Below are 13,023 nucleotides of genomic sequence, written 5' to 3' on the forward strand. Positions count from 1 at the left end.
TTTTACAAACACAAAATATGGCTTTAATAAACAGGTTATAGAATATTAGGAGCCTTCATCAGGTATCTGTGAGTTTCCTGCTATAGTCTTCTTGAGCGGAATAATGCAGATGCTGTTCTTGGCCTCTTTGATCCTCCACCAGCGACCCAATCTGCAATAAAACCCAGGTGAAATAAATTTATCTGCTACTAATACACTCCTTTTAGGTGCTGTGATAAAGTATATCTGAATTTAAACAATCAAGTAAACATTACACAACCCCTATATGGTGCAAGAAGCCATCATCAGTAAAAGAAAAAGACAGAGGCATATATTTCTCACTCCTGGCCTTAAAAACAGAGGAACTTAGATTTAACTAAAGTTTACTCTAAAACACTAAGAATTGCAAAGACACTAAGAGACTTCTCCCATGAGAGTGCTAAGCAGGGCATATTTTTTCATGGAAAAGGAACAAATCTCTTTAAGGGCACAGAAGTGCTAAAAAGTTATGACCGTTAAATTTTCAGGAGTACTACCAAACTCCATGAGAGATTTAAGAATTCTGCAAGGCGGTTGTAATCTGATCTTGAAACTGAGATCCTCAAGATAGTTTGTAGCAGGGACACACTGTGACAGTTTCAAGCTATTTACATCTATTTTAAAGATGGAGAATGCAATTCAGAATCATGCACACATTGTAATAAAACAGGAAAGGAGTACGGGATACCTGTGTTCTTGTCCAATTCCAGCAACTAGGAAGTTTCCAGAATTTGAGAACTTCAAGCTATTAACAAAGCCAACCTGAGGAGAAACATACCCAGAGACATAAACATCCGATTCCAGGCTACATAAATCTTATTTGCTAATATAAGAAAATGACATGATTGGTCTAGAAGCCTCCCTTTGATATGCTGACATGGCAGACAATTTCCATTTCACCTCCATCCAAAGTGTGCAAATGAGCCACCAGCACACCAGAATTATGGAAAGTCTGAGATGTTTTGAAAGTGCTATGTATATTCCAAGCTGCCATAGGGTCTTGATCATTATATTACAGTCCTACTGCCATTTTATTTTATTTTTCACTCATGCTTTCCAGGACGTCCCAACCTTCTTGCCCCCTTTCTGTAGTTTAAGCCAGTATTTTACTATTCCTATGGGCAACCTAAAAGTTTTCCATACAGTAGCAAACATGGCAACTGCTTCAAAGGATTCCTTAACTCTTTTAGCAGCTCTCCTTCTGAAGCCTCTGTGCCAGAACACTATCAGAAGAAAGGGAATACTGTTTTGGAAACTTTAAAGAGGTCATTCTGCTATACATAGTGCAGTTTGGAGCTGCTGGAAACTTAAAGTGGGCGGGTTTTCTATATCAAAGTAAGCTCACATGACTACTCAGCAGGATATACTGCTGAACACAATGGTTAGTTTATCTACCACTCAACTGCCCCCAATTAATAAGCATTTATTAACTTACAGCCTTCAAAGTGTTTAATACACATGATCTCGATCATCCCTGCAGCAACAGGGCCTGGGACATTAGAATAGTTATCTGCATATTGCAAGGGCAGGAGCTAAGAGAAAGGCTGTACCCATGATCAGAATTCACGGTCAAGGTGAGCTCTGTGCAAAGAAGTCCCCTGGTTCACTTTCAGCCTATCAACAACACTGTGTGCTGTGATTTACAATCCTCCTCCATGCCTCCAATTTCCTCACCAGGGGAATCTCAAAGAGTGGCTCTAGCCTCCGGAATCCCTCTCCACACTTCCACAACTTCACACTGGCACTGTGCGAACCTGCCAAGAACAAAAGCATGTCAGGGTTTGCTGTCACATTCAGGGACTAGAATGAAGTTTTCCCCACATACCCGGCCATGTCTTTCAACATCACAGGCCAGGATATTGGCATCCTTGCTAAATGGAAACCAGAAGAGAAGCTTGCGAAGCAACTCACCTATATGTGTAAATAAAAAGCTCACCCCAACACCAAAAAACCCCAAACAGATTATATATTGTCTTTAGGACACTCGCATGGCAGCAGTCAGAAGACAAGGGAGGTTTATTAACATGTAGTTCTTCTGAAGAATACTAATAAATAATAATAATAATAATCATTTTTTTATTATTTATACCCTGCTCATCTGGCTGGGTTTACCCAGCCACTCTGGGCCACTTACATCTAACAAGGATCTTGAAATGCATCATGAAATACTATCCGAGCCCACACCTGTTAGGCAGGCTTGGAGAATACAGTCATACCTCGTGTTGCGTTTGCTTCATATGTTTTTTCAGGTTGCGTCCTGCCGTGACTCAGAAGTACTGGAAAGGGTTACTTCTGGGTTTCACCGCTCGCACAGGTGCAGACGCACAAAATGACGTCACACGCGTGCACAGGCGCAGCGAATCGCGACCCGTGCACACGCGCAGACGTGGGTTGCGTTCTGCTCATGTTGCAAACGGGACTCCGGAACGGATCCCGTTCACAACCAGAGGTACCACTGTATGGCTTCATTCAATGTTCCTAATATAGGCAGGCTTCCAATTGAGCAGAGTGTACAAGTGTAACCAAAAATCTACTCAGCATTGAATCCCACTGAGTTCAATAAGCCCTGCTTCTAAGTACAGAAATGCAGCCTAAAATACACAGCTAGCTTTTACTACAGCAGGCCTTAAAAAAAAAATCACCTCCCTTCTTTTAGCTACAGCACAATAGGAAAAGCAAGGCAAGGGTTTCAAATGCTGTGTTCACACATCATTTTAAACCACCAGTCTTCAACTGGTGGGTGACGACACACTAGTGGGTCTCTGCCTGAAGCAATGTGGATCACAACAGGAGCCCTAACACCATACAAGTATATGGTAAAAGATTAAGAAATTGGTGCTCAAATGTTTGGGTTAAAATTGGTCCTGCGTCTGAAACAATTGAAGATATCTGCTTTAAAGGATATCTTGGTTTAAAGATGGATGCACAGCATGGTGATTCATGGAATAAAATTTGCAGGCAATTTACTCCTTCTCCACCAGCCTGGGTTCAGATATAACTGTAAACCAAACCATGGCTTAGCTCCCAGAAACACAGCAAGAGCGAGGCAGAAACAAAGCGCCTTCCATTTTAACACTGCGCACCAGCATACTGCACCTTCACCTTTAAGGCACAGTGAAGCTTAACTACGGTTTACAGTAATGTGCAAATGAGACCAAAGTATGAAGTACCTGTGGCTACAAGGTCACTGTTCAGCAAAGCAGCAACCGAAGAGATCCAGTATGGTTGTTCCAGGCCCTCTGTGCCATGGAGACTGTGGGCTTTCTTCACTGTGGTTAGCGGTTTCTTTTTTGAGAGACCCCAGAGGCATACTGACCTTCAGGAAATATCAAACAATTATATGACATATGTGCAAGAAGAGGCTATGGGGTGAAAGTGCTAGTTCAGCAATGTTAAGGCTTGAGGAAGTACTCACCCATCATCTGCACCAGACACCATATGCTCCTCATTGATCAGCTGAATACAGTCAATGGAGCCCCTAATTCAAAAGAGGAAGCCATTAATCTTTTTAAGACAGCATGCTGCAGTATTTATAAAACCACCTTTTAGGACCAAGCCCTCCCAAGATGTGTGTCCACAGCCATCTTTTACACATAATGAATGAATGAATACCAGCAAGGAACAACAACTATTAACCCACAGATCCTATTTCTTTAAAAAATGAAAGTGTAGAACAGCGTTGCAGATTCAACAGCCCAATGAAAAGCCTTAGCATGAGAATGCCACAACATACAGATCTGCTTTGAGGACCCACTTAAGGTCTGCATTGATAGAGACCAATAACTGCCATTTCTACAGGTGTGGGGTCACTGTCAAGAAGGGGGTGGGGATGCTGGTTTTGATGCAGGAAAGAATCTCTGCTATCTTCCCCTGGATTAGCAGTTTCATGTATGTTGGGTGCCTCAAACAATGAACATATTTAAAACCTTCGCCATCACAGCCCCCTTTTTAAATAGTCCTGCATTTAGGCCCCTAACCACTGTGAAGGAACCAGCGCATACAACATGGTTTTCCAGCCTTTAGCGTTCCTGTCCTATTTTTATATACATTAGGAACTGGGGAAGGACCATAGCTCAGTGGTAGAATAGCTGCTTTGCATGCAGAAGGTCCCACACTCAATGCCTAGCATCTCTAGGAAGGGTTGGGCTAAGTATCCCATCTGAAATCCAGGAGAACTGCTGTCAGCTAGTATTGACACTGACCGATAGTCTGACACAGTGTAGGTCAGCTTACAGCAAAAATCACAAGGTGCCTTGCTGGATGTGTGACATGCTGCATGTAGCCCACCAACCTGTCTTCCCCCCACCAATTCTATGTAAGTACTTACTGGTGCCCATAAAACACCAGCTGGGCTTCCTCAGGGATCTTCCAGATTCTGACAGTGCCGTCCCTCCCTCCTGATGTCACACAGCACTCCCGACTCAAGCTGTCCAGTCCTGTGATCATGTCTTGATGACCAAACCTGGGAGAAAAGCAGGTGTGGGAATAGCAAAGTAGATGAGATTCAGCTGTGGAGTGTGCATTTATTTCTGTAATCCCATCCATTTATTTCTGTAATCCCATAAGCACATTAAAAAGAAGGGGGGAAAGGCAAGCTCCTTACAGAGTTTCCACGTAAGCATTTTCAGCCACGTTCCACACTTTGACTGAACGATCATGCGAGGCGCTGTACAGCTGGTGGGTCCCCTTCCGGAAAGACAGGCCCTGCATTTGGAGAACAGGGAGAGTAAGGAGAAGGGGGACAGTGGGGGAGAGGCAGCAAGATTGGCAGGGATTTTTATTTTATTTATCTGGTCTAGTCAAAATCATTGCAAAAGAAATATATATATATATAATACATAAAAACTTAAAAAAATGAAAATAGGCAGGGATTTGATTGGTGTTCACAATCATGGCAGAGTTGAATCTCACTGCCAGACCTAATTTGCCTCCTCTCCAGAGCAGATTTCAAAGCTATGGAACAAGCAACCGGCACAAACTACAGGTGGGGACAAGAGCTTAAACTCAAGTGACATGGCACTTGACCCAAAAAATAAAGGAGGGCTGAGATATATTTTCTGCTACACAATGTAGGACACCACATATTTTGCAACATGCCCTCAGGCAAAAAGTCCCAAATTCCTTTTAAAAGGCACATCATTGCATTTATCTATAAAGGTAAAGGGACCCCTGACCATTAGGTCCAGTCGTGGCCGACTTGGGGTTGCGGCGCTCATCTCGCTTTATAGGCCGAGGGAGCCAGCGTTTGTCCACAGACAGCTTCTGGGTCATGTGGCCAGCATGACTAAGCCGCTTCTGGAGAACCAGAGCAGCACACGGAAACGCCGTTTACCTTCCTGCCAGAGTGGTACCTATTAATCTACTTGCACTTTGACATGCTTTCAAACTGCTAGGTTGGCAGGAGCAGGGACCGAGCAACGGAAGCTCACCCCTTCGCAGGGATTCGAACCGCTGACCTTCTGATCGGCAAGTCCTAGGCTCTGTGGTTTAACCCACAGCGCCAACCGCGTCCCGCATTTAGCTATATCTACCAGTAATTTCTTTGAATTTAAAATATTTTCCCCCACCTTTCCTATAAGATATAACTGAATACAGCTATATTTTTAAAAAGAAATCCAGAAAGCCCACACCCAAATCCTGTGCCTGCCTAAGCTACAGCATCACTACAACCAAGGCAATGAACTTACTTACCGATACGGCATCACGGTGACCTGTGAACTTATACAGGTGGCTGCAGGTTGCAGCTTCCCAGATCAAAATAAGTTTGTTCCTATCACCTGTTGCCTGAGAGAGAAAAGGCAAGGCAAGATGCTTATCAGTACCCACAAGCCTTCAGCAACATTGTACATGTTTACTGGTATCAGCAGTAGTAAGACAACCACTCAGTCGACGACAATTCATGCTGGCTGCTGGATCAGCTCCCTCCCTTTACTGTACTTAGTTTTTTAGATCAAGCTTCTAGAGAGGCCCAGGGCACACTAAAATCCAAGCCAATAGCTTCTCCACTTGGTGTTAAGTGCTCTGCATGCAAAAGGTCCTGAGTTCAGTCCCTGGGATCTCCAAATTTGAGCTGGGAAAGACTTGCAGCCGAAAGTCCAGAGCGACACTGCCCGTCAGTGTAGATATTCCTGAGCTGGATGGAACAAGGGTCTGGCTTGGTATAAGGCAGGCTTTTACCCCCCTATTAGCAGCTGACAACAGAAGTACCTAACTTTATCCATTCCTGTGAAAGGACAGATATACAGTGCAGGAATGTCTGAGAACCACATGTGCACCCACATGCGGCCATGTCCAATAACACAAGAGTTTGATTAGCAACCACCTGCCAAAGGGACATCATGCTAGCCAAAAGCCCACCCAAGCGGATTAAGAGGAGCCATAAGAACAACTGGAGGAGGGGTTGTCTGGCTTTCCCTCTTTCAAAGCGAAATCTGAGCTGCAAAGATTGAGAACTCAAATAGTCCTCCATCTCTTGGGAGGAAAGTGTCAGTTTCTTACCAGGTATTTGCCATCTGATGAAATAGCCATGGAGAGGATGTGTGCTGTGTGGCCAACATGACTGTCCTTTGTCCCCTTCTTTCCTCTGTGGATCACATGCACCTTTTTCCCACTCTCCACATCCCCTAAGATACAACAACAGCTAAAATGAGTTGGACAAGAAGGCTAATACCACACAGTCATTTTCAAGGAGTTGAGTTACTGCAGTAGAATCCATGGTTGAGGTGGCAAAAACATGGCAGATTTCGTTTTGAAATAAGGTGCCTTCTTACAGTAGTTAAAGAGAAATTAGCAGAGATCACACAGAGAGGAGAGGGTGAAATTTAAAACAGCACAGGGTTGTATACTGCTAAATTCAACTCAACACTCAGTCTTAACACTATGCCATTTTGTATAGAATAAGACTCACATTTGATGATTGAACAGTCTTTGGCTGCAGAGAAGATGTATTTATCATCTGGTGTGATGACCAAACAGGTGATGGGGAGCTGGTGACCTCGCAGTACCCTGATTTCAGATGCGTCTGGAGGCTGCAACTGTTCAAAGAGTATCAGTAAGAGCAATATTTGAGGCTGCATCACAAACAATTTCATGCCCGGTGATAAAACTTTAACTGCTTTGCAGTATACAAAGGAAACATTCCATTCCACTGACTCTGCAAACTGAGGCCCTTTATGTCTCCTATTTCTATACTAGATAAACAGAAGTAGCACTAAATGCTCTTATCCAATACCAAGCCAGATTTGTTAAATAAAACTGGAGCATTGAGCAACCAAAATAACCAACTTCTTTGAAAACTAACTTGAAACGATCAGAATTTGGAAACTGCACAGTTTCTGGCAGAACTATTCCATGAACATTACAATGGCCAAGGAGAAGAGAACAAATTTCATTTAAAAGCTGATGACTAAATCTCCAAGTAATCTCAAGTAGTAGAAGAAAGAGTGCCATGTGTAATCTGGTAAATTAATACGCCACCTCTCCTTCAAGTAACAGAGCTATAGCTGTTCTGAAATCCTGCAGGAAAAAAGGCTCAAGGGATGCTGTATCTACTTACGATTTTGGCAATTTGTCGCTGCAATTTTCCTTTCTGTTCGAGCTATGGGAGAAGAGTAAAATAAAATTGGATGGAATAGAATCCTCTCTCCCGCTTCCCAAAACCCAAGTAGTTTTAACAACGTGCAAGCAACACTGCTCAAAATTAACAGAACTGATAGGTCTTATTTTTAATTTTAAAAAATCTTATGTTTCCAGCTCTCATGAGTGTGTAGATAAGTATTAGAGGACTGTAGTTACAAATATGCTTTAAGATAGGGGTGGGAAACTGTATGTGTATGTGTTTACTCACACACACACACACACACACACACACATATCATCAACAACAGCCCTTGCTATCAGTTTCCACTTGCTGTTTGAAAGGCAAGCATGGGTAGGCAGAGATGGACTGCTGATTTTCCTCCTTACCAACCAGCTTCTTGCTACTATGTGGAAGAGGACATGTTGAAGGGGCCAAGCCCCCAGTCAGCAGCTACAACGGGGAAGGAATTTTTCTTTTACTCTCTAATGAAAATACCCCATTAAAGCTTATTCATTTGCTGAGAAAATCTGCCTCTCCTCTGCCCTTCTGAAGCCCAGCACCTTTTTACCAAGTACAGTATCCTACTCACCACATCTTCCTTCAGCCGGCCAGCAACCAGGTCCTTCTCAAAGGCCTCTTCTTCAGCTTTTTCCTCTTCTGCTCAGGGCAAAACATACAAACAGGCCATAAGACCCAAGGCTTCAAAGAGTGAATGTCATTGAACACGTGAATGTCTTGATGTACATTTGTGTTTCTGTTCCTCCCTGATTCACCCATGAAAACTATGGGAAAGAATTGCCGTGGCTGGAAAACCATGCTAAATTTCATCAAATAGTGTGAAGTGTGACAAACAGTGAGTAAATTACAACACAAACTATTTTTTTCTGGAAGCAATTAGCATAGAAATCAGCATGAAACTTCCACTACATTCTTTTAGATTTCCAGATCACATAACACACAGAAATTACGAAGTAAAGAAACATTGGGAAAATGTAATAAAGTGCTGCCTGAATGCAGCCCACAACTCCTACCATCGCCAGTCATTGACTAAACTAGTTGGGGATGACAGGAGTTCAGTCCAGCAACCCAAGGTTTGAAGAATACTGTCCTAGAACAGCCATTTGTCAAGGTACTAGGGGTCAATTCGTACATATCCCACAAATGCATGGTTGCCACTTGAAATTGCTGGGTGTACCAGTTCCCTGGCAAAAGCTGGCTTATCAGATAAAGTGGCTGTGGCAAAGAGAATCAGAGTTGTTTGTTTGCATAACCACAGGAATCGACCCCAAACACAGGCCATTCCAGCATTCCAGACACTTTGAGGAGAACAAGTACCCCAAACCAATCTCCCTTCCCAACACACTTTTTAAAAAAATTGCTTCTCTTAAGCAGATTCTAAAAGTCAAAGAGTTGAGATATGTCAGCAACCTAAGCTATACTGTCTCAGTAAATTTCTGCAATCAGTTCCTCTACATCAATTTTTTTAAAAAAGACCATGAGCTTCTCAGGAGCTTTCACCCTTCATTCCAGATTATCTTACTTTTTAAAACCACCTTGGTTGGTATTTTATAATACTTCACAGAGTTTGCAGCCATGTTATATCACAACATATCCAACATCTCACCTTGCTGTCGAAGCTGCTCCAGATATAACTTTGCTAATCTTAGTTTCTTTTCTTGTGCTGTCTCCTCAATTTCATCTGCTGCTTCATTGTTCTTTTTTCTTGCTGGGCTACAGGTGGGAAAGATACAAACCATAAGGCTTTCTCTCTTACAATCATCCATTAGCTAGAAATAACATTCTCACAATCTCAGAGGAGACCAGTTCTCCCAGAGTGTCCCCTAAGGGTCAAGAAAGGGTTGTGTTCCAAGAATCCCTGCCAGCTGCACTTACACAAATGTCTAGACCTATGCAAGAACATAACAGCCTGCATTGCGGCAAGGAGAACACAATTTTCTTGCCCAACTCTTTTATTATCTTACCCCCCTTAGGGAGGGGATTCATACCAAGTCTGGTCCTCTGAATTCATTTTTCTGAGAACATGCATCTTTATTCAAGATCATGCATCTTTCCTTCTAAGCTACAGAGGAAGACCAATACATATCCTTACGTGTCTGGTTCAGAATCACTGGAAATCTCCTCATTCAGCTTAGAGCCAGCTTTCTGCCACGCTTTCTCATCTGCAGCAGGGAGCTAGGAAGTAAAGCAATCATTTCAGAAAACAATTGCAAGTCTATTAAGATGAAGCATTGCTATACAGTATTGAGGAACAGGAGTTTTAAGTGGTAAATATGGCCAATGACTAGTAACTAGAGAACTGACTAATTGTGCAACCAAAACCCATTCTACATGCAAAATTCTCTCTCTGGATTCTCGTAATTACCAAAGTACGGGCATGAAGTACAAAGCTAATTGCAAGTTCTCAAAAGACAGAATCATGACCCCTACTGCTTATTTAACAAGCAATTTAAGCCTGCGAGGCACCCTCGAGTACCGCTTAAGGCCGCTAGCGAAAAGAGCAACATGCTCGACTGAAACCAGTGGACTTCCTCGCGAGTAAACTTGCTAAGGCTCACTGCACAGTTGCCGGTGCTCATCCCACCCTTGCTGTTTTGGAAACGAGCACGTGGCGCTACCCCCACCACCCTCCTCACCCTCAGTCTCTGCCCCCGTGAGAATAACTTGCTTAGGGCAGTGGGGGGGGGCCTTAAACGAGCCCGACGGCCGAAAGGGGAGAGCGTGTCGCCTAGTAATTCAGCCACGCGGCGCCCCGGGGTGGGGGCCTCGGCCTCTCTCCCCTCCCCCCCCCACTTACCGCACTCCCCACTGACCTTGCGCTTCTTGCGCGCTGCGCCCCCCGCCGTTGAGCCCGAAGCGGAAGCTCCGCGCTGCCTCTGCTGCTTTCTCTTCATCCCCGCCGCCGCCATGCTGCTCCCGGAGCTGCTGCTTCACCGCAGCGCACTTCCTGCACGCGGCTCGCCGAGCCAACCCCCTCGGCGCTTTCCTATTGGGCGGAAACGCCTCCGGCCTTTTTCATTGGCTGAGATTCCTTCCGAGACCCCGGAGGAAGGAAGGAAGGCGGAGACGGGTGGGTTGGCAGCGTCACGCCTCCTTCCGCCGGGTTCGTTTTCATTGGTCCGTAGAGTCAGCTACCTGCCTTCTTTAATGGTCCGCTAAGCCGCTCGTCTTGCTGTGGAAGCGGGGGACTGGGCAAGCGCGATGCGCTGCCTTTAGGTGAGGAACGCACAGCTTCTGCATTGAGCTTCGCGCACCATTTGGGGGCGGGCTTGGAGCGGCAGCAGCGGGGGAGCAATTCCCGCGGGGACCGGTGCGCTTGCAACTTTGCATGCCCGGACTTTGGGGAGGCTTATGGCAGAAGGGGACGGACGAGGGGTGCGAAGGCGGCGGCGCTGGGAGGCACAAGAGGCCAGCTGGCGGAGTGCGTGGGGACGTGGCTTAGCCCTTGGAATGCGCAGGGCGGGTGAACCACAGAGCTATGCAAAGCCGGGGGAGCGAAGAGACCGCACATTGCCCGTGCAGCCTGCTAGTTTGCACGGGATGACATGAATCAAGAGTTTCCCCTTCTGGGTGCCCTTGTTTTCAGGTTATAGATAGGTAGCCGTGTTGGTCTGCCATAGTCAAAACAAAATAAAAAAATTCCTTCCAGTAGCACCTTAAAGACCAACTAAGTTAGTTCTAGGTATGAGCTTTCGTGTGCATGCACACTTCTTCAGATACTCTGAAGAAGTGTGCATGCACACGAAAGCTCATACCTAGAACTTAGTTGGTCTTTAAGGTGCTACTGGAAGGAATTTTTTTATTTTGTCTTGTTTTCAGGGACACGCACAACCCTCACTAATCCCTGGTGCTCTTATCTCTGTTCATTCATGCATGGGAGATTGGGGGGGGGGGGTTAATTCAGTAAAAAACATTATTTTAATTTAGTGCCCAAACAAGTGAGTGGATGCAGAAGAAGTTGCTTGTTCACTTCTGCACCCCTTTTGCGGGCCTGCCTGGTCCGGCTGTTCTAGCACGCGTTGATGGACAGCTCGGCGGGCAGCCGGGCTCTGCTGCTCAGCCCCTTCCTTGCCTCCGCGCTGGGCTGGCTCCTTCCCCGGGAGGCGTGTTGCTGCAGCCGCTGATCGAAGGCTGAGGTCACTAGGGGGGAGGAGGGGACGGCAAGCGAGGAAGAGGGAAAGCCCAAGCGGCCGATCTCGCCTTCCGACTTGTCCAAACTTGCCCTGCCACTTTGCCTGGCTTCTTTCTGCCAGCCCTCCGCGTCTAGGAGGACCACCGGGCTACGAAGAGCCGGTGCACCACCCACCCACACCGCGGTGAGTTTTGCTACTCTGGGCAGGCGGGAGGTGGGGTGGGGTTTGAGAAGTAAATAAATAGCTGGGTGGCGGCCCTTTATCTTATTTGTCTCTGGTTCGTTCCCAAAGCGACAGTCGGGGAACGTGGACAGAATCCGTAGCTGTCTATACCGGATCTGATTTCTTCGAATTAGAGAGAGGTGCAGGAGACGTCCCCAAACAACGTAGAGCCTCTGTACATATCTTGATAACGGGGTACTGCGGATTCCTTTTAATCCGGGCTGGGACCTCCGCTGAAGTTGCGCCCTCGCTGGCGCTGATCCTAAGCGAGTACTTGGCAGGACTGTGCGCTTTTTGCTTTGACCCTCCTCCGCAAGTTAATGGGTCGCTACCCACTTTTTAAAGGGGCAAATCCCCACATAGCATCCTTTGAGTGTAAACACCTATCTGGTAAATTGGGGGAAGTGCTGATTCTTGCCACCTTCGTCTTCAGGAAGAAGGGCAGGAGAGAAATACAGTAAATAAATTATTCCCCCTTCCTCCCCACACACATTATGTTCCACATTATTAATACAGATGTACAGTATTGGTGGGCCAGCAAAAATTCTTGCATGGCTTGAAACCTTTGGCAAAATTATTTGCAAGTCTTCCAAAAGTTGTGCAGTTCGGAGACAACCTGTGAAAGCAGCCAGTGGGCTGCCCATTTGTAGTATGATGCCAATATGGGCTCTTAATTGCCCCACCCCATCCCCCCAAAAAGACCATTTGCGCTTTTCATTTGTGCATCAAGAGCGCATACTTTCCATCATCAGAGTATGTATGCTATACATTTTGCATACAGCAGGCTATGGATGATTGCTTACATGACTCAGAAGGTTTTATCTCTCTGGTAAGATTTGATTTTTGTTTTTTAAATCTTTGCTTTGTGTGGTTTGGCTTGCTTGTTTGAGTATGCTATTTATTCAAGCCCCTTTCTGGACCAGAACTGTTGAGCTTGCTGTATGCTGTCAGCTGAGTGGGGTACCCCAGCCAGATGGGCGGGGTATAAATAGTAAAAATTATTATTATTGTGTAGACTGGTTTTACGGAGTCGGGAGGTGCAGATAACAAAAC

General features: G+C 45.4%; 2 protein-coding genes across 5 annotated transcripts in view; one reads left to right on the forward strand and one right to left on the reverse strand.

Annotated features, from left to right (window-relative positions):
• Positions 1 to 10,572, reverse strand: RRP9 (ribosomal RNA processing 9, U3 small nucleolar RNA binding protein). 3 transcript variants are annotated; one of them, XM_079968052.1, is made up of 15 exons: positions 10,429 to 10,572; positions 9,708 to 9,790; positions 9,222 to 9,328; positions 8,187 to 8,254; positions 7,574 to 7,615; positions 6,926 to 7,052; positions 6,517 to 6,641; positions 5,710 to 5,802; positions 4,622 to 4,722; positions 4,346 to 4,480; positions 3,434 to 3,496; positions 3,189 to 3,334; positions 1,693 to 1,772; positions 707 to 780; positions 1 to 151 (listed from the first exon to the last, which is right to left on the reverse strand). In XM_079968052.1, exons 1-15 carry the CDS (start codon positions 10,522 to 10,524, stop codon positions 46 to 48), a joined length of 1,446 nt encoding a protein of 481 aa, XP_079824178.1. In that variant the 5' UTR covers positions 10,525 to 10,572; the 3' UTR covers positions 1 to 45. The 3 variants fall into 3 exon arrangements, 2 of the variants coding, with proteins under 2 accessions (XP_079824178.1, XP_079824179.1); XM_079968053.1 differs by having other exon boundaries at positions 9,222 to 9,319; positions 9,698 to 9,790; XR_013836460.1 differs by lacking the exon at positions 1 to 151 and having other exon boundaries at positions 723 to 780; positions 3,189 to 3,329.
• A 269-nt stretch (positions 10,573 to 10,841) lies between these two features.
• The window catches only part of PARP3 (poly(ADP-ribose) polymerase family member 3), a 34,272-nt gene continuing 32,090 nt past the window's right edge, over positions 10,842 to 13,023 (forward strand). The window contains exons 1-2 of one of the 2 annotated variants that reach the window (XM_079968049.1): positions 10,842 to 11,201; positions 11,435 to 11,931. The gene's annotated coding sequence lies outside the window, so the exon portion shown is untranslated. Of the gene's footprint in view, positions 11,202 to 11,434; positions 11,932 to 12,041; positions 12,428 to 13,023 lie in introns of those variants that run through there. The other variant, XM_079968050.1, reaches the window with a different exon arrangement.

This window comes from Podarcis cretensis (genome assembly GCF_951804945.1).
Source record: "Podarcis cretensis genome assembly, chromosome: 2".
In the NCBI taxonomy this organism is placed as follows: Eukaryota; Metazoa; Chordata; class Lepidosauria; order Squamata; family Lacertidae; genus Podarcis; species Podarcis cretensis.